The following is a 25,702-nucleotide window of genomic DNA, read 5'->3' on the forward strand; positions in this document are numbered from 1 at the left end:
AGGCGTTCCACTGCCGCCCGGCCAACCGGGTCCAAAGGCCCGCCGCGTTTACCACGAGGAACCCCGGGCTTGCTTCGGAGCGATGGGCACCCGGTCTCCCGGTGTCGGATATGCTCCGTTCTGGTACTGTGGTGAGGGAGAGGGAGGGAGAGGAGAGCGGGGGGAGGGAGAGAGAGCGGGGAGGGAGGGGAAGAGAGAGAGGGCCAGGGAGAGAGAGGGTGCGGGAGAGAGAGGGTGCGGGAGAGAGAGGGTGCGGGAGAGAGAGAGGGTGAGGGGAACTTCCCGCCGACCTCACAAAATGGCGGCCGCCCCTTCTTCACCCGCAGTCTCTCTCTCTCTCTCTCTCCCTCCCAGTCTCTCTCTTCTCCCCCCATTCTCTCTCTCTCTCTCTCTCTTCCCCCCAGTCTCTCTCTCCCCCCCCCCCCCAGTCTCTCTCTCTCTCTCCGCTCTCTCTCCCTCCCTCTCCCTGGAATTTGACAGCGTACTAGTTTATTACTTTCTTTATAATTTTTGATACAGGTCTGTGATTACGAAGGTGATGAACATCAGTTTTTGAAAAGTTGAACACTTTTCCATTTATTTGCACCTAGCACCAGGATTAAGGATTAGATAGGCTGGCTTTCTAATTTTTTGACTTTGTGGTTTCAGTGGGGTGCCTTGCACACCAATAGCGTGTAACAGGCTCTGATGCTCCTGGAGAGGAGCTGTGTTTGCAGGGAGCGCTGGTCAGGAAATTGCGGGTCCCCAGACTATGATTTTCAGTCCATTTAAATTAACAAAATATGTAAATGAAGGGAGGGGAGGGCACCGTCCTGTACACAATTTCCTAATGTTTGTACCAGCTTGACTTTGTGTTAGCACTCTGACCTCTGAGTCTCAAGGTTGTGGTTTCCTACTCCATCACAGCACATAATCTAGGCTAGCACCTCAGTGCCATAATGACGGAGTATTTTATTGTCAGAGATGCTGTCTTTTGGATGAATTGGCACGCTGCAGCCCCATCTGTCCCCTCAGGTGGACGTAAAAGATCCCATGCCACTATTCGAACGAGAGCAGGGGAATGCTTAATGGCGTCCTCAACATTTATCCTTCAACTGACGCCACTGCAAAACAACACTACACTTAAAGTGTAATTCATTGGCTGTGAAGTGCTTTGAGACATCCTGAGGACAAGAAAGGTGTTCTATCGATGCATGTTGTTTTTTATGGGTGCACGATGCTCAGTGATATGTGTGCCCATTGCATAGTGGATGTCCAGGCCTCCCGAACAATTGGAATCATACAGTAAAATCCTACTGTGTATGTATTCAGGACATTTCTTGATTTTTGTTTTGCCTTTTTTCTTGCTGTCACTTAGTTTCTGAGGAGCACATGTAAAAACTGCTCTGTTGTGTCTTTTCTCTCCTAAAGCTCCATTGCTGCCACCAACGGGCTTCCCAGTGGGAATCCTTTTCTGGGAGGAGTTAGTGGAAGACCAATGGAGGGATGCCAAGCAGGTCCACCAGAATCAGATATATGTTTTGTGCCTATATCCTCGAACCCTCACATGCAAAAGGAAGTGCACATACCTCGCTTTGGCAGAAGCTCTAATTCTCAAAGAAAGCTGTGACAGCAGTCCCAGTGCCACAAACATGATACGTAATTGAGTCACAAACTATACTGATGGAAGGTTTTTCCGAAACACCGCAAACGCAGTGGGGGTGAAATTGGTCTTTTGTGGTAGCGCAGAGCAGGCGAAAGCAAATCGACAGCCCGTTTAAAACCCCGCCCCATTAGGGAAAAGGAAATCGGGCTGGAGGTAAAACGAGCTGCCGATTGGTTATCGCCTGCCTTACTACTGCCGAAGACTAATTTAACCCCCATTACGCCTTGCTTTCTGTGGTACTGCATGAAAGGTGACCAACAGCCAACACAACCAGATTGGGCACATCTGCCAAGATGCCCCCAATAGCTGGGGATGTAGCTCAGTGGCAGAACATTTAAGGCAATTGCCAAACGAACCAGAGGCGAGAGGAGGAGAATTTTTTTACGCAGTGAGTTGTGATCTAGAATGCGCTGCTTGAAAGGATGGCGGAAGCAGAGTCAATCGTAACTTTCAAAAGGGAATTGGATATATACTTGAATGGGAAAAAAATTGCAGGACTATGGGGAAAGAGCAGGGGAGCGGGACAAATTGGGTAGCTCTTTCAAAGAGCCGGCACAGACACGGCGGGCCGATTAGCCTCTTTCTGTGCTGTCTCACTCCATGTTTGCAGCCATTGGCTCATCTACTTGGCACAGGCTCTGGATCAGTGGAGAACCAACTACAGAGCTGTACCATCTACCGCAAGGACCCCTTCCGCTAATTTGCATCATAGATCTGTCACTGCTAGAGACTGTTTGGGCCAGCTGCAGCCTTCAACTTGCCTCGACCTCATTCCAGAAAGGCTATAATACCAACTTAGCGAATGTGATGTGGAATGACAAATGAGGTCACCTTCCTCAGAACCACCCCTTGCAGCATCGTCTCCAGTTTGGAAGCCATCAGGCAGGAGGTTGAGTGCCGAGCAGCTCGATCACTTGCCTGCAGACTCTGGTCTGCATGCTGGGTTTCCTTTCTCTTCACTTTTGCCTGTCACATCTTAGCCCTCTGTCCCTGCAGCAGTAGCTAAGCCTGCAGGGCTGAAATAACTTTCAAACCTTTTCTAAGGCTGCAAGGGCTCCTATTGTCTCCTATTCTGATACTACCCTTCAATTGTTTGCATCTGTTTACGTTTCCTCAACACCACTATTTTCTGCTCCCTGCAGAAGTCCAAATCTGCACCTGAAGCCATGTGTTATTATGATAATGAGCTGACTTCATTAAATTGCTCGCAATACAGTGAGCTTCACTGTGGGTGAGCTTTGCATTAAGGAGCAAACTATTGATGCACTATCAACAACACCAAAGACTACGAGTTGAACTTATACGAAGTAGGCTTTTATTGACTAAGAACTGGAGCATGCCTCTGCTAGTGGATCCATCCTAAGAGCTCCCGGGGGAAGGGTGGTGAGTCACCTTTATACCCGGGCTTAGGGGTGGAGCCAGGGGCGGAGACATGCCCGGACCTGTACAGAGTTAACAGTGGTTTACCACACAGACATGTACAGAGTTAGCAGTGGTTTACCACATTCACCCCTCGTTTAAAAAAGAGCCTGGCGGGGTGAAGTGTTTCAAAAGTTCGTATACGAAAGTCTCTCCGGGGGTCTTGTCTGCCGTAATGATCTTCGTGGTGCCGGTTGCGGCGGTTCTTTGCCCGCGGCCGCTTCTCGCGTGGGACGGAGCACTGGCGTGTCGTCCTCTCGGGGTAGGGATGGCACCGGCATGTCGTTAGTTCGTGGTAGACACCCCGGTGGTGCGTCGTGGGTAGTGGTGGTGGGTGGAGGTAGTGGATGGTGATCGATGGTGTTTCGGGTGGTACCTGAGGGTGCGAGGTCTCGAATTGAGACTGTGTCCTCCCGCCCGTCAGGATACGCCACGTAGGCGTACTGTGGGTTGGCGTGGAGGAGGTGAACCTTTTCGACCAGGGGGCCCGTCTTATGGCTCCTCACGTGTTTCCTGAGCAGGACGGGTCCCGGAGACATCAGCCATGGCGGTAGTGATGTCCCCGAGGTGGATTTCCTGGGGAAGACGAACATCTTCTCGTGAGGGGTGGTGTTTGTGGCAGTACAGAGCAGTGATCGTATGGAGTGGAGCGCATCGGGGAGGACATCTTGCCAGCGGGAGATTGGGAGGCCCTTGGATTTTAGGGCGAGCATGGCGGTCTTCCACACCGTTGCGTTCTCCCTCTCTACCTGTCCGTTACCCTGGGGGTTGTAGCTGGTAGTCCTGCTCGTGGCTATGCCCTTCTCGAGCAGGTACTGGCGCAGCTCGTCGCTCATGAACGACGAGCCCCTGTCGCTGTGGATGTAATTGGGGAAGCCAAATATGGCGAACAGGTCGTTGAGGCACCTGATGACTGTGGCGCTGGTCATGTCCGGGCAGGGGATGGCGAAGGGGAAACGGGAGTACTCGTCAATAATATTGAGGAAGTACGTGTTGCGGTCAGAGGAGGGAAGGGGCCCCTTGAAATCGACGCTGAGACGTTCGAAGGGGCGGGTGGCTTTAATCATGTGTGCCCTGTCTGGCCTATAAAAATGCGGTTTACATTCGGCGCAGACCTGGCAGTTCCTGGTCATGGTCCTGACCTCCTCGATGGAGTAAGGCAGGTTGCGAGCTTTAATAAAATGGAAGAACCTGGTGACCCCCGGGTGGCAGAGATCATTGTGGAGGGTCCGTAGCCTATCGACTTGTGCGTTGGCACATGTCCCATGGGATAGGGCGTCTGGGGGTTCATTAAGTTTCCTGGGCCGGTATAAGATATCGTAGTTGTAGGTGGATAACTCGATCCTCCACCGCAATATCTTATCATTTTTGATTTTCCCCCTTTGTCTGTTGTTAACCATAAATGCTACTGACCGTTGGTCAGTGAGCAGGGTGAAACGTTTACCGGCCAGGTAATGCATCCAGTGCCGTACAGCCTCCACTATCGCCTGGGCCTCCTTCTCGACTGAGGAGTGTCGAATTTCGGGGCCCTGGAGGGTCCGTGAAAAGAAGGCCACGGGTCTCCCCGCCTGGTTAAGGGTTGCGGCTAGGGCGAAGTCGGATGCATCGCTCTCCACTTGGAAAGGGATGGACTCATCCACTGCGTGCATTGTGGCCTTCACAATGTCCTCTTTTATGAGGGTGAAGGCCGCACGGGCCTCTGCCGTCAGGGGGAAGGAGGTTGACTTGATGAGGGGCCGGGCTTTGTCCGCATAGTTGGGCACCCACTGGGCGTAGTAAGAGAAGAACCCATGGCATCTCTTCAGGGCTTTTAGGCAGTGGGGGAGGGGTAGTTCCAGGAGGGGGTGCATTCGGTCGGGGCCGATGACTCCGTTTTCCACCACGCAGCCAAGAATAGCGAGGCGCGTGGTGCTGAACATACATTTTTCTCTGTTGTATGTCAGATTCAGCCGTTGGGCCGTACGGAGGAATTTTTCTAGGTTGGCGTCGTGGTCATGCCGGTCATGGCCGCAGATGGTGACGTTGTCTAGATAGGGGAAGGTGGCCTGCAGCGCGTTCTGGTCAACCATCCGGTCCATCTCCCTTTGGAAGACCGAGACCCCGTTGGTGATGCCGAAGGGGACTCGGAGGAAGTGGTAGAGGCGACCGTCAGCCTCGAAGGCTGTGTACTGGCAGTCCTCAGGCCTGATGGGGAGCTGGTGGTATGCCGACTTCAGATTAATCGTCGAGATTGTATTGTGCCATCTGGTTGACCATGTCAGATATGCGGGGAAGTGGGTATGCGTCTAATTGCGTGTATCGATTGATCGTCTGGCTGTAATCAATAACCAGGCGCTGTTTTTCGCCGGTCTTCACTACAACCACTTGGACTCGCCATGGGCTGGTGCTGCCCTCAATAATCCCTTCCCTCAGGAGTCTTTCTACTTCTGATTTAATAAAGCTCCTATCCCCAGCACTGTACCGCCTGCTTTTAGTAGCAATTGGCTTGCAGTCTTTGGCGAGGTTAGCGAACAACGGGGGGGGTTTGACCTTCAGGGTCGGCAGGCTGCATGCTTTGCGCGGCGCCGTGTTTAAATTCTGCCAGCTGCAGACTGTAAGTGGGGGCAGGGGCCCGCCATATGCCATCGTGACGCTCTCCAGATGGCACTGGAAGTCTAATCCTAGCAGTACGGGAGCGCAGAGCTGTGGCAGGATGACGAATTTTAAATCTCTGTACTCCACGCCGTTCACTGTCAGAGTCGCTACACAGTAGCCGCCGACGTCCGTCGTATGGGACTTTGAGGCCATAAAGACCTGGTGGCGTGTGGGCATAACCGATCGGGAGTAGCGTCGCACCGTGTCGGGGTGGATGAAGCTCTCCGTGCTTCCGCAGTCGAAAAGGCAATTTGTGGCATGGCCATTTACCTTTACGTTCATCATGGACCTGGCTAGTTGATGGGGCCTAGATTGGTCCAGGGTGATGGAGGCCATCGTCGAGGTCGGTGGGTCGCTGTAGTATTCGCCCGCACCGGGGGCCTGGTCCCGAAATGGTGTCCAAGATGGCGGCTCCCCCGCGGCTGGTGGTGCCCAAAATGGCGGCCCGCACGGCTTACACGTGGTTGGTGGGGTCCAAAATGGCAGCCTGCACGGTTCACACGCGGCGCTGCTGGAATTGGGGGTCGATTTTGCCCTGCACACTCTCGCGTAGTGGCCTTTCTTGCCGCATTTGGAGCAGGTCGCGTCCTTTGCTGGGCATTGCTGTCTGGGGTGCTTGGCCTGGCCGCAGAAGTAGCATTTCTGGCCTCTGGTCATTGCAGCTGTAGTTGGGCTGCTGGCGGCTTGTGGCCTTACCGGGTCCCAAGATGGCTGCTCCCGTGACATCCACGTGGCCATCCGGTCAGGGGGGTAGGCATCCATGTTCTGGAGGGCCACGTCTAATGAGTTAGCGAGGGCCACCGTCTTCTGCAGGTCGAGCCCCCTCTGTTCCAGCAGCCTCTGCCGTGTATAGTTGGACCTGATGCCGGCTACGTAGGCGCCTCGGATCAGGTCTTCCTTGCATTCCTTGGCCGTCACCGCTTTGCAATTACAGGCCCGACCGAGGACTCTCAGTGCCAGTAAATATTCGGCGCCCGATTCCCCGGGGCGCTGTTTTCGGGTAGCCAGGAGGTGTCTGGCGTAGACCTCGTTAACAGGCCTCACGTATTGTTCCTTTAGCGTCGCGATGGCGGCCGCGTAAGTTGTGGCATCTCGGATGATCGAGTAGACTCGGTGGCTCACCCGTGAGTTCAAGACAAGCCGTTTCGCGTCATCTGTAGTGACGGTAGTGCTGGAGGCCTCCAGGAAGGCTTCGAAACAGCTCAGCCAGTGTTCAAAGTTATTGCCTGCATCTGCTGCTTGAGGATCCAGGTCTAAACGTTCCGGCTTCAAGATTTGCTCCATGTCAAAAATTTAGTCAATAAAATTAATGCACTATCAACAACACCAAAGACTACGAGTTGAACTTATACGAAGTAGGCTTTTATTGACTAAGAACTGGAGCATGCCTCTGCTAGTGGATCCATCCTAAGAGCTCCCGGGGGAAGGGTGGTGAGTCACCTTTATACCCGGGCTTAGGGGTGGAGCCAGGGGCGGAGACATGCCCGGACCTGTACAGAGTTAACAGTGGTTTACCACACAGACATGTACAGAGTTAACAGTGGTTTACCACAACTATCCATATCAGAAAATCCGAAATAACAACAGAAAATGCTGGAAAAACTCAGCAGGCCAGGCAACATCCGTGGAGAGAAATTAGAGTCAACGTTTCGGGTCAAAACCCTTTATCAAGACTAAAGAGGCACAGGGAATGAAATAGATTAAGAGGCCGGGCTGGGAGAGAACAAAAGAGAAGAGACATTAAGAGGTATTTAAAACGAGACGAGATGGTGATAGGACTAGTGGAGACAAAAGACAGCTCTAGATTAGGTGTGAAATGCGCTGGCAGAGTGGGAGACAGCTGCCATGTGGGAGAGAGAAAAAAAAGGAAAGGGGGGGAAGGGAAAAACCACAACAAAGGTGTGGATAAAAAATATAAGTAAAAATGTAATAGGGGCTGAGGTTATGATCTGAAATTGTTGAACTCGATATTGAGTCCAGAAGGCTGCAAAATGCCTAATTGGAAGATGAGTTGCTGTTCCTCGAGTTTACGTTGAGCTTCCGTGGAACAATACAAGAGCCCAAGGACAGTGATGTCCGAGTGGGAATGGGGCGGTGAATTAAAATGACAGGCGACCGGAAGCTCGGGGTCACCCTTACGAACTGAACGGAGGTGTTCTGCAAAGCGGTCACCCAATCTGCGTTTGGTCTCCCCAATGTAGAGGAGACCACATCGTGAGCAGCGAATACAGTATACTAGATTGCAAGAAGTACAAGTAAATCACTGTTTCACCTGTAAAAAGTCACACAACACCAGGTTATAGTCCAACAGCTTTATTTGAAATCACAAGCTTTCGGAGCGCTGCTCCTTCTTCAGGTGAAGTGAAGAAATGCATAAAGACACAGCTTATATAGTCAGAGAATCATGTCAGATGTTTACAGGTAACGTTTCCAACTGCCATTAATCACACCTCGGCAGAGAGATAATCACAGCAGTCAAAGGTGTGAATGGTGTCCAAACAGGTCAGTCAGGGAAACATTACATCAAAGAACAATGAGGTGGGGTCACAGGGGGTCAAATATTGCAGATGCTGGGGTCTGTATGAAAAACAAAAAAACAGACAAAAAACATTTTTTTTTTTTTTTTTTTTTGGCTGGAAATCACAGCAGGTCCGGCCGCATCCGTGTAGAGAGAACAAGCCAATGTCGACTCAAGTCTGGATGACCCTGCATCAGGTGGGGTTACATGTAGCGTGACATGAACCCAAGATCTCTGTTGAGGCCGTCCTCATGGGTGCGGAACTTGGCTATCAGTTTCTGCTCGACGATTTTGCGTTGTCGTGTGTCTCGAAGGCCACCTTGGAGAATGCTTACCCGAAGATCGGAGGCTGAATGTCCTTGACTGCTGAAGTGTTCCCCGACTGGGAGGGAACACTCCTGCCTGGGTCATCCAGACTCGAGTCGACATTGGCTTGTTCTCTCTACACGGCTGCGGCCGGACCTGCTGTGATTTCCAGCCAAAAAAAAAAAAAAAAAAAAATGTTTTTTGTCTTTTTTTGTTTTTCATACAGACCCCAGCATCTGCAATATTTGACCCCTTGTGACCCCACCTCATTGTTCTTTGATGTAATGTTTCCCTGACTGACCTGTTTGGACACCATTCACACCTTTGACTGCTGTGATTATCTCTCTGCCGAGGTGTGATTAATGGCAGTTGGAAAGGTTACCTGTAAACATCTGACATGATTCTCTGACTATATAAGCTGTGTCTTTATGCATTTCTCCACTTCACCTGAAGAAGGAGCAGCGCTCCGAAAGCTTGTGATTTCAAATAAAGCTGTTGGACTATAACCTGGTGTTGTGTGACTTTTTACATTTGTCCACCCCAGTCCAACTCCGGCATCTCCTCACCATGGCCACTGTTTCACCTGGAAGGGGTGTTTGGGGCCCTGGACAGTGGGAAGGGGGAGGTATAAGGGCAGGTGTTACTTCTCCTGTGCTTGCACGGGAAGGTGCCAGGCGAAGGGGAAGGGGTGCTGGGGGTGATAGAGGAGTGGACTAGGGTGTCTCGGAGGGAGCGGTCCCTACGGAATGCTGAAAGGAGAGGGGAGGGGAAGATGCGTTTGGTGGTGGGATCACTTTGGAGGTGGCGGAAATGGCGGAGGATGATCCGTTGAATGTGGAGGCTGGTGGGGTGAAAGGTGAGGACAAGGGGAACCCTATCGTGGTTCCGGAAGGGAGGGGCACGGGTGAGGGCAGAAGTGCAGGAGATAGAACGGACATGGTCAAGGGCCGTGTCAACCACGTTAGAGGGGAATCCTCGGTTGAGGAAAAAGGAAGACATGTCAGAAGCACTGGTGTGGGAGGTGGCATCGTTGGAGCAGATGCGGCGGAGACGGAGAAACTGGGAGAATGGAATTGAGTTGTAGTGTATGTGCCTTTAAGAGCCCCAGGTGTGCTGTAATGCCGGTAATTGCCACTCGGGCTATATAAGCCTGTATATTGTGTATATCCATTAGAACCCCCCCCCCCCCCAGACTTTGCTTAGTAAATACCTATGAACCAACTCCTGTCTTCAGTGTCTTTATCAACACACGGACACTACAGTGGCGACGAAGTGGAAACGGACTTACCTGCAATTCGGCAGCACCTCAAGGACATCGGTTCCTCGGGCGTCCAGAAGACTCAAGGAAGTGAGAGAAGCTGTGGTTTCACCAGCTGGCCAAGCTGGTGGCAGGTACTGTGCTAATCCTTCCTGGGCGTCAGGCTGGGGCTCCAGCGACTGGCTCTACAGCTGAGACAGGCAGCGAAATCGGAGGCAAGCAATAACAGACTGGGAGGGAGCACTCGGGAGACGGCCGGCGCGGCAAGCAGGTCAGCGTTTAGACCTGGAGAGAAACTCCAGCAGGAACGAGTCTCCAACAGTAAAGAAAAAAAGAACGGAAACCGCAGTAAACAGCGTTGTCATCGGCAGCAGCGGCGGGAAAGCACGGGAAGCGCCATATCTTTGCTGCAGAAAAGAAAAAAAGCGCGGGAAGCGCCATATCTTTTCTGAAATGCCTAAGTCTGGCAATATTGATGCTTTTGATAGCAAAATAGAGGATTGGACCACATACGTGGAAAGAGTAGAGGTATATTGCACTGCAAATGGAATAGAAGATGAAAAAAAAGCTTCAGTACTTCTGAACTTAATGGGCGCAAAGGCATACGGGCTGTTACGAAATGTAATCACTCCAGCCAAACCAAAGGACAAGAATTTTAAAGAAATTGTTGATACCCTGCAGGAGCACTTAAACCCAACACCGCTGCTGATAGCGGAACGATTCAAGTTCTTCAAGCGAAATCAACACAAAAATGAAAGTAACGCTGATTACCTAACCGAATTAAGAAAGCTATCAAAGTACTGACAATTCGGGGCAGGACTATCAGATTATCTTCGAGACAAATTCGTTTGCGGTCTCTTAAGTGAAGGAACACAAAAAAGGTTGCTTTCTGAAAAAGATTGAATATTGGGCAAAGCTTTCAGTATGGCTGTATCATACGAAGCAGCAACAAGAGGAGCTGCAGAGATACAACAAAAGACACAGGACTTCGGCACCCATGAAATGACACAGGGCTTCGAAAGATGTTATCGCTGCGGCAGATCTACCCATAACCAGAGGGACTGCTGGTTCAAGGACAAAGCATGCAGGCAATGCGGAAAGATTGGACACATTGCACGGGTATGCCGATCTGGACAAAATAAATCCACAGACAGAAAAAAAAATCAATAAAGAAATGTACAGGAAGGTACAAATGATGACGGACAGTAGCTCCGAAGACCAGAAGAGCGATAGCGACTCCGAAAACAAGAGACTAAGCTGTCTCAAATTACATAATGTACTTGCCAAAGATGATTACCAAACCATTTGGGTTAACCTCACGATAGCAGGGTCCCCACTTAAAATGGAGCTAGATGCAGGATCAGCTCTAACCGTAATAAATCAACGGGATTACGAGAGGCTATTTTCGCATATACCTCTAAAAGACACATCCATTATCTTAAAAACATATACGGGACAGAAAGTATACCCCAAAGGAAAAATAAGGGTGCCTGTTGTATACAACGGCAAAGAAATACAAAAGTTGTATTTATACATTCTACAAGATGGTGGTCCACCGTTGTTGGGACGTGAATGGATCAGAAAGATACGTTTAGACTGGCACTCCATTCAGGCACTGACGGTGACCAGTAAGAAAAAAAACAATGATGACATCATACCTGAACGATTAAAAGACATCTTGGCCAACGCCAAAGAAGTGTTTCAAGAGAAACTAGGAGCCTTGAAAGGCATCACCGCCTCAATAAAAGTGGAAGATGCAGCAATTCCCAAATTTTTTAAAGCAAGACCGGTGCCATACGCAATACGTCCAGCAGTCGAGGCAGAGCTGGAGAATTTGGAAAAAGCAGGCGTATTATCCAAAATAGATTGGAGCGAGTGGGCAACACCCATCGTTCCAGTCATGAAAAAAGCATTGAATAAAGATAAATCTGAAGAACAGAGAAAAATTCGCATCTGTGGAGACTTCAAGGTGACTGTAAACCCGGTCCTTCACACAGTACAGTATCCTCTTCCGAGGATAGAAGATATTTTCGCCTCACTATCCGGAGGGAAACGTTTCACCAAAATTGACTTGGCACAGGCATATCTACAGATGGAGGTTGAGGAGGCCTCTAAAAAGTATCTCACGATAAACACACACAAAGGCCTGTACCAGTACAATTGACTAGTTTTTGGAGTAGCATCAGCTCCAGCTATCTGGCAAAGAGCTATGGAGCAAGTCCTGCAAGGGATTCCAGGGACTCAATGCTACCTAGACGACATCCTTGTAACAGGAGAAAACGACAACGAGCACCTTGCCAATTTGGAGCAGGTGCTCACGAGGCTGAAAGAACGGGGCCTACGAGCGAATCGCCCCAAGTGCGAATTTTTCCAAAATCAGATATCATATTGTGGCCACATAATTAATAATGAAGGGTTGCATAAGTCACCTGAAAAAATTGAAGCGGTCATAAAAGCCCCAGCACCTGAAAATGTTTCACAATTAAGGTCGTTCCTGGGATTAATAAATTACTATCATAAATTTTTACTGAACTTATCAACTCTTCTACACCCTCTTAATGAACTTCTACAAACAGGAGTGATTTGGAATTGGAACGAAGACTGTAAACGTGCCTTCCATAAATGCAAAGACTTAATCACATCCGAAGAAGTTTTGGCTCATTACAACCCATCACTGCCAATCAGACTGGCGTGCGATGCATCCCCTTACGGCATAGGAGCAGTATTATCCCATAAATTCCCTGATGGCTCAGAACGGCCGATAGCTTTTGCGTCATGCTCATTAAACTCAGCTGAGCGTAACTATGCCCAAATCGACAGGGAAGCACTCAGCCTGGTATGGGGAGTGAAGAAATTCAACCATTACCTACACGGACAAAAATTTACCTTGTTGACTGACCATCAACCCCTCATCTCCATATTCAACCCTAAAAAAGGTGTTCCCATTATGACAGCGCAAAGGCTACAGAGGTGGTCCCTTTTTCTAGGGGCACACCAATACAACATAGAATACAAAGGATCAAAACAGCATGGGAATGCTGATGGTTTATCGCGCCTACCGTTGCCAACGGTAGAAGAGGCACCTACAGTAGACCCAGTAGAGATGTTCCACTCTACCATAGTGGAATGTCTACCAGTAACAAATTCTGCCATTGAAAGGGAGACGAGAAATGACCCGACTCTCTCACGGGTCTACGATTTAACAGTGAAGGGATGGCCAGCACATGGCGAACCACTGTTGCCAGCATTCTCGCAAAGAAGAGAACAGCTGTCAGTGTGCCGAGGAACCTTGATGTGTGGATCCCGAGTGGTAATTCCACCCAAACTCCAGGATAAAATGCTAAAGGAGCTTCACGAGGGGCACCTGGGTGGAGTGAAAATGAAGAACCTAGCTAGGGCATTTGTATGGTGGCCAGGTATCGATGGAGACATCGAAGAAATGACCAAGAGCTGCCTAGGATGCCAGAAGGTCCAAAACGCTCCACCACAAGCCCCTCTACATCCATGGGAGTGGCCCTCCTCTCCCTGGCAAAGGGTGCACATCGACTTTGCTGGTCCATTTATGGACTCAATGTTCTTAATCGCGGTTGATGCACACTCCAAGTGGCCGGAGGTAATAAAGATGTCCTCCACCACCACGGAAAAAACCATCACAGTATTAAGGACCATATTTGCCAGGAATGGGCTGCCGGAACAGATATGTTCTGATAATGGACCGCAATTTGTGTCCGAAGAATTCAGAAAGTTCTTAAAAAACAATGGGGTTAAGCACTACACGTCCGCCCCATACCATCCCGCCACCAATGGATTGGCTGAAAGGTTTGTCCAGACCTTCAAGAAGGCCATAAAGGCCATGGGTAATGAAGACATAAAACTTCAGCACAAGGTGGATAACTTCTTATTCGCATACAGGAATGCAACACATATGGTTACCAACCAAACTCCCGCCATGATGTTCTTCAATAGAAACCTAAGATGCCGGCTGGATTTGGTCAAGCCCAACATCAGAAGGGACATGGAGAACCGGCAGTTTCAAGGCACGAATGAAAGGCCAACTAGAACCTTCCAGATAGGTCAACAAGTTTTGGCCCGGGACTACTGTACTGAAAAATGGCAGCCTGGAACTATCTGCACACGACTGGGACCACTGATGTATACCGTGGACATCGGAGAAAGCATAATAAGGTGCCATGCTGACCAAATCATAAAGTCATCCGAAAAGGGACAACCTACACCACAACTGTATACATCTAACGATGAAGTAGAGATACCCATATCTACCTCCGATCCGGTGATACTGGAACCCGATGAACCCGACACTGGCATTCAAGCCGAATCAGCCTTGCAAGAAGAACCTACTACACCACCAGAAACTACTACATCCCCGAGGCGTTATCTGGACTGAGTCAGGAAGCCTCCTGAGAGACTGACTTATAATTAATTAACTACAGCAATGTATATTATTTTGCTTATAACATGTAATTAATAATTACTTAAAATATGATGTACTGGTTAGCTAAAAGGGGAGGAATTGTAGTGTATGTGCCTTTAAGTGCCCCAGGTGTGCTGTAATGCCGGTAATTGCCACTCGGGCTATATAAGCCTGTATATTGTGTATATCTGTTAGAACCCCCCCCAGACTTTGCTTAGTAAATACCTATGAACCAACGCCTGTCTTCAGTGTCTTTATCAACACACGGACACTACAAGAGTCCTTACAGGAGGCGGGGTGGGAGGAAGTGTAGTCCAGGTAGCTGTGGGAGTCAGTGGGCTTGTAGTGAATATTGGTCAATAACCTATCCCCAGAGATGGAGACAGAGAAGTTGAGGAAGGGAAGGGAAGAGTCAGAGATGGACCATGTGAAGGTGAGGGAAGGGTGGAAATTGGAGGCAAAGTGAATGAAATTGTCTAGTTCAGGGCGAGAGCAGGAAACGGCACTGATACAGTCATCAATGTATCGGAGAAAGAGGTGAGTCTCCACTAGTCCTATCACCATCTCATCTCGTTTTAAATACCTCTTAATGTCTCTTCTCTTTTGTTCTCTCCCAGCCCGGCCTCTTAATCTATTTCATTCCCTGTGCCTCTTTAGTCTTGATAAAGGGTTTTGACCCGAAACGTTGATTCTAATTTCTCTCCACGGATGTTGCCTGGCCTGCTGAGTTTTTCCAGCATTTTCTGTTATTTCGGATTTCCAGCATCCACAGTATTTTGCTATCATCAGAAAATCTACTCTTTGGTGTCCAGTCACCATTTTCTGTGTGTGCTTTGGTGCCATGAGCTTAAGATCCTGCTTAAGTTCTCTTCCCAACACTTACCAGCCTCACAATATTATGCATGAGAAAAAAAAACGCATTCAAAATAAATTAAACTATCTGCCACACTAATTAAAACAATAATGTACTTGGTTCATGTATGGCTGCCCTAAATCTTTCCTACCTACTCAATTTTGTAATCTTTAGTTAAAACAAGTACTTAATGCCCAGCAAATAGATACCATTCGTAGATTGAGGTTATTATCATGACTTGCTGAGACTGACAGGGATTGGTTAAAGTCACAAACCTTTGAGCCATATCTCCTTGGGATATTTGTTTCCATACTTTGGACGATTACTTCTAATACTCGAATGCATGCATATTTATCAAATGCATTTCCTTACTTTGCATCCAGAGGTTACTACTTTTTCCTTACCATTTGACTGGAGGGGTGTCCTCCCTGAAAGAGGACACCTATTGATATACTCCTGATTGAGCAATTCCTCAGTCCATTCAAAATAGGACCCCTTTATCATCTGCACATGTTTCATGTTCCCAACGCACATTCTGTTTTGCATGATGTCGGGAGTGGAAAAAAGAAGAGCTTAAAACACTAGCTGATTTTAAACCAGGACGAGCACAAAACTATTTCCTTCCCAATAACTATTTTCTAGGGGGTCACAAATTTATGTTGTATAAGGCTAGATCTAGGTTAGATGTCAGGAGGTGGTTCTTTTCCCAGAGAATAGTGGACCTCTGGAACAGGCTGCTGTCCCGTGTGGTGGGCGCGGACTCACTGAATTCCTTCTAGCGAGAGCTGGATTTGTTTCTGGCTGGGGCGGAGATCACCTCTTACAGAAGGTAGGTGCTGCAGGCAATTCAGGGCCAGAGTGATCTCCTGGTCTCGTTTCGATCGCCCAGATGGATCGGAGAGGAATTTCCCAGATTTTTTTTCCCTCCCAAACTGGCCTAGGTTTTTAAAATCTGTTTCTTTGCCTCTCCCAGGAGATCACATGGTTTTGGGTGGGGTGGAGAGTATATGTTGTGATAAACAAGGTATCGCAATTGAGTGGGACAGGCTCGATGGACCAGATGGTTTTTACCTGTCCGTCATTGTTTGTAATATGAGCAGACTGTAATTAGTTATTGATTTGAGTATTTTATTTACTTTACAAAACTTATGCAAAAATATGGATAATAATCACACTTCTTTAACAAAATATTTTGCACAGATCAAAACCAGTGTTTAAAATACAACCCACTGAAAGCAAGTCTCAACACTATCAGGTAAGCGAACATAGTAACTGATTCCAGTAGTTTTTCAATGATTGTTTGACGCATACAACTTGAAAACTTTTCACCAGAGAACTCATGCTTCCTGTGTCTAACAGATTGCCATTACGATCACTGAAGCGCGGCAGTTGGCTGGGGAAAATATTGACCCGACAGTAATAATTGAAGTCGGAGATGAAAAGAAGCAAACAACAGTGAAAGAGGCGACGAATGCCCCTTTTTACAATGAGGTAAAAGTATTGAATCACTCATGTCAATAAAGGCATGTCTGTTGTGAACAAATAATGGTGATTTAGCCTGTTGAGAGTAAGAGAGTTTAGACATTAGTTTTGAAAGAATCAGAATGGCTTTCAAAGTTCAAATAGCAATTCAGAAAAATATCCCTAATAAAAAAAAGAGGTGAATCTTCCCCAGGAGCGAATATGGGCAACTGGCTGGATGCCCGCTAGTCCCACCGGAAAGCCCGGTCTGTATAGAGGAAACTGAGCACCGGGGCAGTCTGCCAACATCAGGGCCGGCACAACATCAGATTGTCGGGTCGGTTCCTGGCGGGGTGGGAGGTGGACGGGAGAGCCATAGCGGCAGTGGTCCTGGCTGGGTTTGTGCAGCCTGGAGGAGCAGTCCTGCCCCTCTCAGCCCCACAAATGTCAAGAACAATTCATCTTTCGGGTCCTTGTCTGCCCAGCTGATAGCGGGCGGAGTTTGCATGGCTCATCCCCCACCGAGTTAAACCCAAAAATGACATTGGGTTTACATTGACGTCATAGGACTCCGATTTAAGTATTGCAATCAGCTGGGTGCCCTCCTCAGGACCCCAGCAAGATGGCGACGGCCACCGGTACGGCAGCAAAAGGATGGTTAAGTTCTTGCACTCCATTTTCATGTCACTACCATCCTGTTTCCACTGGAAGGGAGGCCTGAAAATTCAGCCCATAAATCCTATAGGCAGTGCTTTGGAGCCCCTGTAGCCTGTGCCAATGTGAGGAAACCAAGCACCCTGGGGCAGACTGCCCAAAATGGAAGATCATAGACTCGCTCCTGGGAACCTTCACACATTGACTCACTGATCTTCACCATGTTGCTGTGGGGGATTACTGAGTGAAGATCAACTCTTCTCCCATAGGGATAGATGGAAGATTCCATAGAGCAGCTACAGCTACCTGGAAATTCCTGCGCACCGGGGTAATAGAGTGACATTGTCAGAGGACTGGAAGTTGGCTATCCCCCTCACACTGCACCCCCCCACACCCCCATTCCACACGATCTTCGCTTGTAATGATGTGTGAAACGGGAAGAAGAAAATATAACAAATATTCTGCAAAATAAATTATTTTTATAGAATTGGGAATAGTAAAAGGACACTAGCAAAATACATAATCTCAGCTGCATTCTCTGATAATTGAAATAGAAGATTAGATGTGACAGCGGATGTGATATTGATTTTGATTTCATTTTGGAGAAAAGCTAGAAAACTCACAAAACACACAAATATAAATTGGTTGTGTTTAAAAGTAAATATAAATTAACATCCCAATTTTCCTCAGCTGTTTATTGTTTATATAAATTATTAAAACATAAAATAAAATATGTTCCCTGTACCCTTGTTTCTGAAATAATGCAGAAACTTCCACTGCCGAATGAACATTTCATATCTGTGTTCAAGTCTCTCTCACACATCCTAAAAATCAGTCATAATAAACAGTTAGTTTATTGAAGAGGCTATTTAGACAACAGCAATGTCAAACAGTGTTTAGTTATTTTAAAAAATCACTGTGGTTACATCTAAATTGTGTGGCATTATTAGTTAGCTTTTTACTTGAATTCTGTTCCTAGCATAATTACCTCAAACTCTCAAAGAAAGCAGCCTGTTTAAACAACTTAGCAATTGCTTTGCCATATAGGTAGTAAAGCAAAGAGTTTTTAGTTGCATTTCTATAGACAGCAAGACCAAGTTTATAACCTAAGAACAGTCAAAGGAGAAAAGGCCATTTGGCCCATCAAGCCTGCTTCCTCTCGCGCCCTGTTTGTTCAGGTTAATACACAGCTGCATTTTAGATGCTCCTGATATCGCTGTGTCAGTGTTGGACTGAACAATAGAATTGCATAGAATAGTTACTGTGACACGATTAATTACTTATTCATTCTATCTTTGCAGTACTTTGTGTTTGATTACATTGGTCCAGCAGATATATTGTTTGACAGAATCATTAACCTTTCAGTAAGTACTCGCATTATTATACACAATTTTAAATGACCTTTTGTAAATGATCAGATAAAGTTTTAACTGTCCAGTATACTCTAACTGAACGTTATTACAATTTAGGAAAAGAGAAGTTGGTTTGAAAAAGGTTTCCCTGCCCAAAAGTAGAAATATTCTCGCTGTGATTTAAAGAAACAGGGATAGTGTAAAATGGATAATTGCGAGTTTGTCAGCCCTTTACATCATTCCCGATTGTTATACCCATTGAAGGCAATAAGTGATGTAGAAGCGGGCTGCCGATTCACTATCGCCCATTTTACAATATCGTACAAAGTCAAGATCTACCCCATAGAATCTAGGGCAGGGGAAAAAGTCCTTTGTGAACTAAGTGTAATAAAATTATAAACCCCTTTCCAAAGAACAGGTTTGATGATTATGTAGTGCACAGAGGAAATCTCTCCCCGGGTTTTTACATTCTTTAAAGAGATTTTAATCATTCAGCTGCTTTAGATTTTACCCAAGCATTGTATAGATTGGGATCGGCAGAGGAAACTCCTGGGCCTAGAAATTCGCTATCGCCGCGCCAGGTCTTTAGCGCCCGAAATTTAGCGCTCGCCCGGATTCCCGTAGCGCCCGCCTGAAATTCAGTTGCGGCGCCCCAAGACGGAGGCGGGCGCTATTGCAGGGTTTGGCCGCCTCGCTTGGGGCGATGAAAGTCAACTTCAGGCGTCCAGCTGCCGCTGCGGCACCCGATGCGGTGCGGCAGGCTGGGGTACTGCAGGCCTCCTCCTTCTCTTAAGGAGGAGCTGCCTGCAGCCGTGAGATCGCCGCTGGATTCCCCTGGCAAATGAGCCCGGCACCACGGAGAAGTGCCGGGCTCGCGGGAGTCAGACACCAATGCCGCGGGGGGGTGGTGCAGGAGTCCGGGGAGGGAGGTGCGGCCAGGCGGCCGCCGGGAAAGCGGCCGGCCGCCCCTCCACCTTTATGCGCCGGCCTCTCGGAGCTGCAAGGCCCCGTTTTTCAAACGCTGTTTGCGGCCGCCACGGGCGAGGCGGCCGCAACTGAATTTGGCCGTCGGCACGGAATCGCATTGGAACCGGGGCGCTGCGCACACCGATGACGTCATCGGTGCCGGCGCAGCGCTACCGGCTAACGCCGATGTTAGGGACCAACTGAATTTCGGGCACTAAAAACTTCCGGCGCAAACCACTCTTTAGCCAATAAGTGGGCGCAAACGCGACTGAATTTCTAGGCCCTGGTATTTTGGCCAAATACTTGATAAATACAGTGTTAGATAGGAACAACTGAGCAATGCTCAGGCCATACACAATCACTTTTTTTTATTGCAGTTAAAAAAAATTATTTGTGGCACTTACTCACCAATAACCTGCTCACCGATGCTCAGTTTGGGTTCCGCCGGGACCACTTGGCTCCAGGCCCCATTACAGCCTTGGTCCAAACATGGACAAAAGAGCTGAATTCCAGAGGTAAGGTGAGAGTGACTGCCCTTGACATCAAGCCAGCATTTGACTGAGTGTGGCATCAAGGAGCTCCAGTAAAATTGAAGTCAATGGGAATCGGTGGGGGTGGGGGGGTGGGGGGGGGTGAGGAACTCTCCACTGGCTGGAGTCATACCTAGCACAAAGGAAGATGGTTGTGGTTGTTGGAGGTCAATCATCTCACCCCCAGGACATCGCTGCAGGAGTTCCTCCGGGCAGTGTCCTAGGCCCAACCATCTTCAGCTGCTTCATCAATGACCTTCCCTCCATCAAAAGGTCAGAAGTGGGGATGTTCGCTGATGATTACACAGTGTTCACTTCCATTCACAACTCCTCAGATCCATGCCCAAATGCAGCAAGACCTGCATGCCATTCAGGCTTGAGATGATAAGTGGCAGGGTAACATTTGCGTCACACAAGTGCCAGGCAACGACTATCTCCAACATGCAAGAGTCTAATCACCACCCCTTGACATTCAACGGCATTACCATCGCCAAATCCCCCAACATCAACATCCTGGGGGTCACCATTGACCAGAAATTTAACTGGTCCAGCCACATAAATACAGTGGCTACAAGAGCAGGTCAGAGGCTGTGTATTCTGCGGTGAGTGTCTCACCTCCTGACTCAAAGCCTTTCCACCATCTACAACGCACAAGTCAGGAGTGTGATGGAATACTCTCCACTTACCTGGATGAGTGCAGCTCCAACAACACTCAAGAAGCTCGACACCATCCAGGACAAAGCAACCCGCTTGATTGGTACCCCATCCAGCACCTTAAACATTCACTCCCTCCACCACCGGTGTACCGTGGCTGCAGTGTGTACCATCTACAAGATGCACTGCAGCAACTCGCCAAGGCTTCTTCGGCAGCACCCCCTAAACCCGTGACATCTACTTAGAAGGACAAGGGCAGCAGGCGCATGGGCACACCACCACCTCCAAGTTCCCCTCCAAGTCACACACCATCCTGATTTGGAAATATATCGGCCGTTCCTTCATCGTCGCTGGGTCAAAATCCTGGAACTCCCTCCCTAACAGCACTGTGGGAGTACCTTCACCACACGGACTGCAGCGGTTCAAGAAGGCAGCTCACCATCACCTTCTCAAGGGCAATTAGGGATGGACAATAAATGCTGGCCTTGCCAGCGATGCCCACATCCCAAAAATGAATTTAAAAAAAGACTAGGGACTGAACTGGGAACTTTTTGGTCGAAATGGGTTCGAATCTAACTTCCCCCACCTGGCAGAAACCGGGCAGGAGGGGGTGGGGTCAGTTAAAATGAGATCAGTTACTTAAATCCCCCCCCTCCCTTAAATATGCAGATTGGGTCTGATGATGGCTTCCCCATAAGGCAAACCTGTCGGGAGCCTGGATACTTTAGGTTTCCTTGTGGGTCAGGAGGACCAAGAGTGGTCCTCCAGGCCTCACAAGGACGCTTTGGGCCTCCCTCGCCCCGGGAGCTCCCAACCTTACCCCCCCCCCCCCCCAATTGCGGCCAGAAAACACCCCCAGATCACCTCCAGAGGTCCGCCAGCTGCGGCCTCCTGCCGCCAAAATCCCTTTCTTGCCCGCCGGCCAGGTAATGGATCTGGTCAGGTCCGATGGGACTTGGGGAACATTTATTCCAATATGGCCCGGCCATTCCAATCAGCTGGGCCTCCAGGTCCCCGGGCTCCCCGGGTTCGACTCCCGCTTGTGGCTCATATGCACCGTACCCGCGCCCCCTTTAAAACCAGGGCCTGTGGTTCAGCATTTAGTAATAGAAGTATTATTTATAAGTAGTAATAACAGCATCATAACTGTACAAATGAATTGTTATTTGATGAAATAGGGACATATTAAAGAAACCATGAAGATACCCACTGAATTCCATTCCTGAAAATTTATCTTTTTTTTGAAAATGGGCCCAAAGTCCAAACCTGAAAGTTTACCTTTATCACAAGAGTAAGGAACTAACAGCAGATGAACTGATCAAAGCTTGGGAATGTCCTATTTTTATCCGTTTTAACATTTCATTAATAAATGCCAAGTTTTTCAGTAAACCTTTTCACTCATTTGCTATTTTTCTAAATGCTGATGTGATTGTGCAGGTCTTGCATTCCAAACTGATCCGTGGAACGTTGATTGGAGCATTTAAACTGGATGTAGGAACAGTTTACAATGAATCAGGTACATTCAATTGTTGCTAATTTGAGGTTATAGGGAAGTTTTCCTGGGTCTCCTCCTGGGCACACTGGATCGCATGGGCGCATTGAATATCGGAAAACTGGACGTGTCAGAGTGCATGCCTGGAGGAAAATTGAGTGTTATGTTCGGACTCGCCCGATATTTCAGCCGGTCCAGTGCCGGACACAGGGAACTCTCCCCTCGTATTTCATACAGAATTTAATTTACTGGCAAGTTTCTCCTCAACATACATCATTATTTTGGATTTCATAGAAGAATTTTGACGTACAGCATTTGAAATAAGAAATGATAAATGATATAATTGTGAATGTGCATCATTTGTTAAAGAAAGGCTAACTCAGATTGCTAATGTAAATCCTTCCATTGCAGTACTCAGTTTTCTTTCTGAATGTTTTCTTGGGTTTTTCTCTAAACTGCTGTGATCTAACTTCTCTATATAATTACTTGTGCACCTACTGTGTTATCAAGCTGTTTATTTCCCACTAAGATGCTGAATTCTGTGCTGTCATGAAAGAATTTGCCTTTTGCATCTACCCAGTTCAGGATGATGGTTTAATTCCCTAGATGTGACTAATTTCACTGGACCAGGCTTTATTGAGGGAACTGTAACCCCCTCGTAGGACCTCTTGAAAGAGAAAAAAGAAAAAAGAAAAACTTGCGTTTGTATGCAGCCTCTCGCAAACAAATCAAAAGTGATTCACCTGCAGTGAATTTTGGCTTTGATGTGATTGTTACATTGGCAAACGTGGCAGCGAGTAGATGAAGGGCTGTATTTTCCTCAGCTGTACTTCCTGAAATTAGGCAGTACAGTGGGGTAAAAGGAAGGAAAATCGCCACCGCATCCCCACCTATGCCTGCAGAAAAGTAGGCTGCCTAAGCCTGCCTGTAAGTGACAGAGAGGCGGGGTGTTCGGCCATGTCCAATTTTCTTCTTTACTGCCACTACCAACCCCAGGGAACACCATGAGAGAGATGGCAGTACAAAGATGGAAAGCTCACCAATCCCGCCACCCCCCCCCATCCCCCCATTCCCCACTTAGAGGGAGAGACTTCTTAACCTCCTCTTCCTGGCCAATTGGTTCACTGAGATTCTTCACTGAAATTTAAAAATAAATCTTTAGGCCTTTTTTGCCCTTTTACCCACGACTTCCTCTTCTTCTGTTGCGGGGATGTCTAAGGTGGCCATCGCAGCACTGTTGAATTTTGCTTCCTGGCAGCAGCAGGCTCCCTCTCGGTGGCAGAGATGCCACTGGATGCTCATCCTGTATAGATTACCAGCCCCGATCCAGGAAAACGGGTAGAGGTCAGGGTGGTGTGTGGAAGTCCTGCCTGACCTTACCCCGGCGGCAAAACCGCCCGGGAGGAAAATTCAGCCCAAGTTATTAATTGATTTGTTTTTGGTGGTGGTGCTTAACGGGGGGATGTTAGCTGGGGCATCGGGAGAACTCCCTGCTCTTTTTTTTGAAATGGGAAAAGGGTCACTGGCCTAATTATAAAGTGTTCCAACCCACCGAGGCAAGAATCAGCAGAGACAACATCAGCGGTGATAATACATTGTTTGCTCACTAACTGACTCAGTTTTCAATTTTATGTTCCTTTGGTTCCTTTGGTGGCCAGGCCTTCTGTTGCCTAGGCCCTGAGCTCTGGAATTCCCTCCCTAAACCTCTCTGCCTCGCTACCTCTCTTTCCTCCTTTTAAGGCGCTCCTTAAAACCTGCCTCTTTGACCAGGCTTTTGGTCACCTGCCCTAATTTATTCTTATGTTGATCGGTGTCAAATTTGTTGTCTTATAACACTCCTGTGCAGCGCCTTGGGATGTTTTACTATGTTAAAGACGCTATATAAACACAAGTATTTGTGTTGTTGTTGGTTAGGGAACAGTGCATGGCCTTGGGGAGTTTTAAAGTTTCAGAATGAAATAGGTTGGAAATAAAGAGTAAAAATAATGAAAATAAATAAGTAACAGACTTTACTGCAGCCGACTGATAACCAAGTTATCTCATATTTCCCTAATGCCTTTGCCAGAGCTCAGGTGACTGTGTGGCGCTGGGTGTGGCACTGGGGATGTGGTGCTGGGGGTGTGGCACTGGGGGTGTGGTGCTGGGTGTGGCGCTGGGGATGTGGCACTGGGGATGTGGTGCTGGGTGTGGCGCTGGGGATGTGGCACTGGGGGTGTGGCGCTGGGGATGTGGTGCTGGGTGTGGTGCTGGGGATGTGGTGCTGGGTGTGTGGGGGTGTGGTGCTGGGGGTGTGGTGCTGGGTGTGGTGCTGGGTGTGGTGCTGGGTGTGGCGCTGGGGGTGTGGTGCTGGGTGTGGTGCTGGGTGTGGCGCTGGGGATGTGGCGCTGGGTGTGGCGCTGGGTGTGGCGCTGGGGATGTGGTGCTGGGTGTGTGGGGGTGTGGCGCTGGGGATGTGGTCCTGGGGGTGTGGTGCTGGGTGTGGTGCTGGGTGTGGCGTGCTGGGGGTGTGGTGCTGGGGATGTGGCACTGGGGGTGTGGCGCTGGGTGTGGCGCTGGGGATGTGGCGCTGGGGGTGTGGTGCTGGGTGTGGCGCTGGGGGTGTGGCGCTGGGGGTGTGGCGCTGGGGGTGTGGCGCTGGGGATGTGGCGCTGGGGGTGTGGTGCTGGGTGTGGTGCTGGGGGTGTGGTGCTGGGTGTGGTGCTGGGTGTGTGGGGGTGCCTGAGATAATAAAGATTGAGTAAGATGGGACTCATTTACTGTACCAGACTTGTGAAGCCATGGAACCATCAAGCAATCTGCTTATGAATCATAAAGTTGTCTTGCAGTGTTTAATTTTAGCTTTCAAATTGGCTTCTTTTAGAAGTTTACATTTTTTCAAAAGCTTTAATTCATAATTATAAGATTGAAAAGAACATAATGGCACTTTGAAGGTTGCTTTTCTGCTCAAAAAGGTAAAGGGAAGAGCTTTCTCCAGAGTCACCGATAGACCTGGAACTGTTTGTTTGTGTGCTATCCATTGTCTCGGCCAACAACCAATTGCCCCTGTGATCTGCTGGAGTGCTGCAGTAATTGCAGCAATACAATAAATATGCAATTCTGACTGTGGTTAGTCATAATTTAAGAAATGAATTAACATGAGCATACCAAATTAACTTTTTCTCTTGCTCTTGCTTCAGGCCATCAGTTCAATAACAAGTGGGCACCTCTTACCGATCCCAGTGATATCAAGACTGGGGTGAAAGGTTACCTTAAATGTGACATTTCTGTTACTGGGAAAGGAGATAGCATGCAACCTCCTCAGAAAACCAGTGAAGCTACTGAGGGAGAAATCGAAAAGTATGGCTACACTCTCATTCCTTTTGAGCAAATCGAACAAAAACAAAGTTGTGATAACAAGAGAAAATGCGGGAAATGCTCAGCAGGTCAGGCAGCATCTGTTGAGAGAGAAACAGAGTTAACGTTTCGGGTCGCTGACCTTTCCTCAGAACTGGAAGAAGCTGCATGGACAGAGAGCCAAGGAAAGGGGGA

The 25,702-nt window shown here is 48.4% G+C and overlaps 1 protein-coding gene across 1 annotated transcript in view; it reads left to right on the forward strand.

Annotated features, from left to right (window-relative positions):
• The first annotated feature begins 1,216 nt into the window (after positions 1-1,216).
• LOC147115184 (fer-1-like protein 6) overlaps positions 1,217-25,702 on the forward strand; it is a 233,904-nt gene continuing 209,418 nt past the window's right edge. Inside the window, exons 1-8 of the mRNA XM_085993989.1 lie at positions 1,217-1,284; positions 1,411-1,462; positions 15,845-15,894; positions 16,266-16,320; positions 16,425-16,556; positions 18,482-18,544; positions 22,120-22,198; positions 25,351-25,510. Of these exons, the coding sequence (XP_085850115.1) occupies positions 1,217-1,284; positions 1,411-1,462; positions 15,845-15,894; positions 16,266-16,320; positions 16,425-16,556; positions 18,482-18,544; positions 22,120-22,198; positions 25,351-25,510 (659 nt within the window). The remainder of the gene's footprint in view (positions 1,285-1,410; positions 1,463-15,844; positions 15,895-16,265; positions 16,321-16,424; positions 16,557-18,481; positions 18,545-22,119; positions 22,199-25,350; positions 25,511-25,702) is intronic.

This window comes from Somniosus microcephalus, chromosome 7 (assembly GCF_052327205.1).
Source record: "Somniosus microcephalus isolate GS21.2 chromosome 7, FLI_Smic_1.0, whole genome shotgun sequence".
Taxonomy (NCBI): domain Eukaryota; kingdom Metazoa; phylum Chordata; class Chondrichthyes; order Squaliformes; family Somniosidae; genus Somniosus; species Somniosus microcephalus.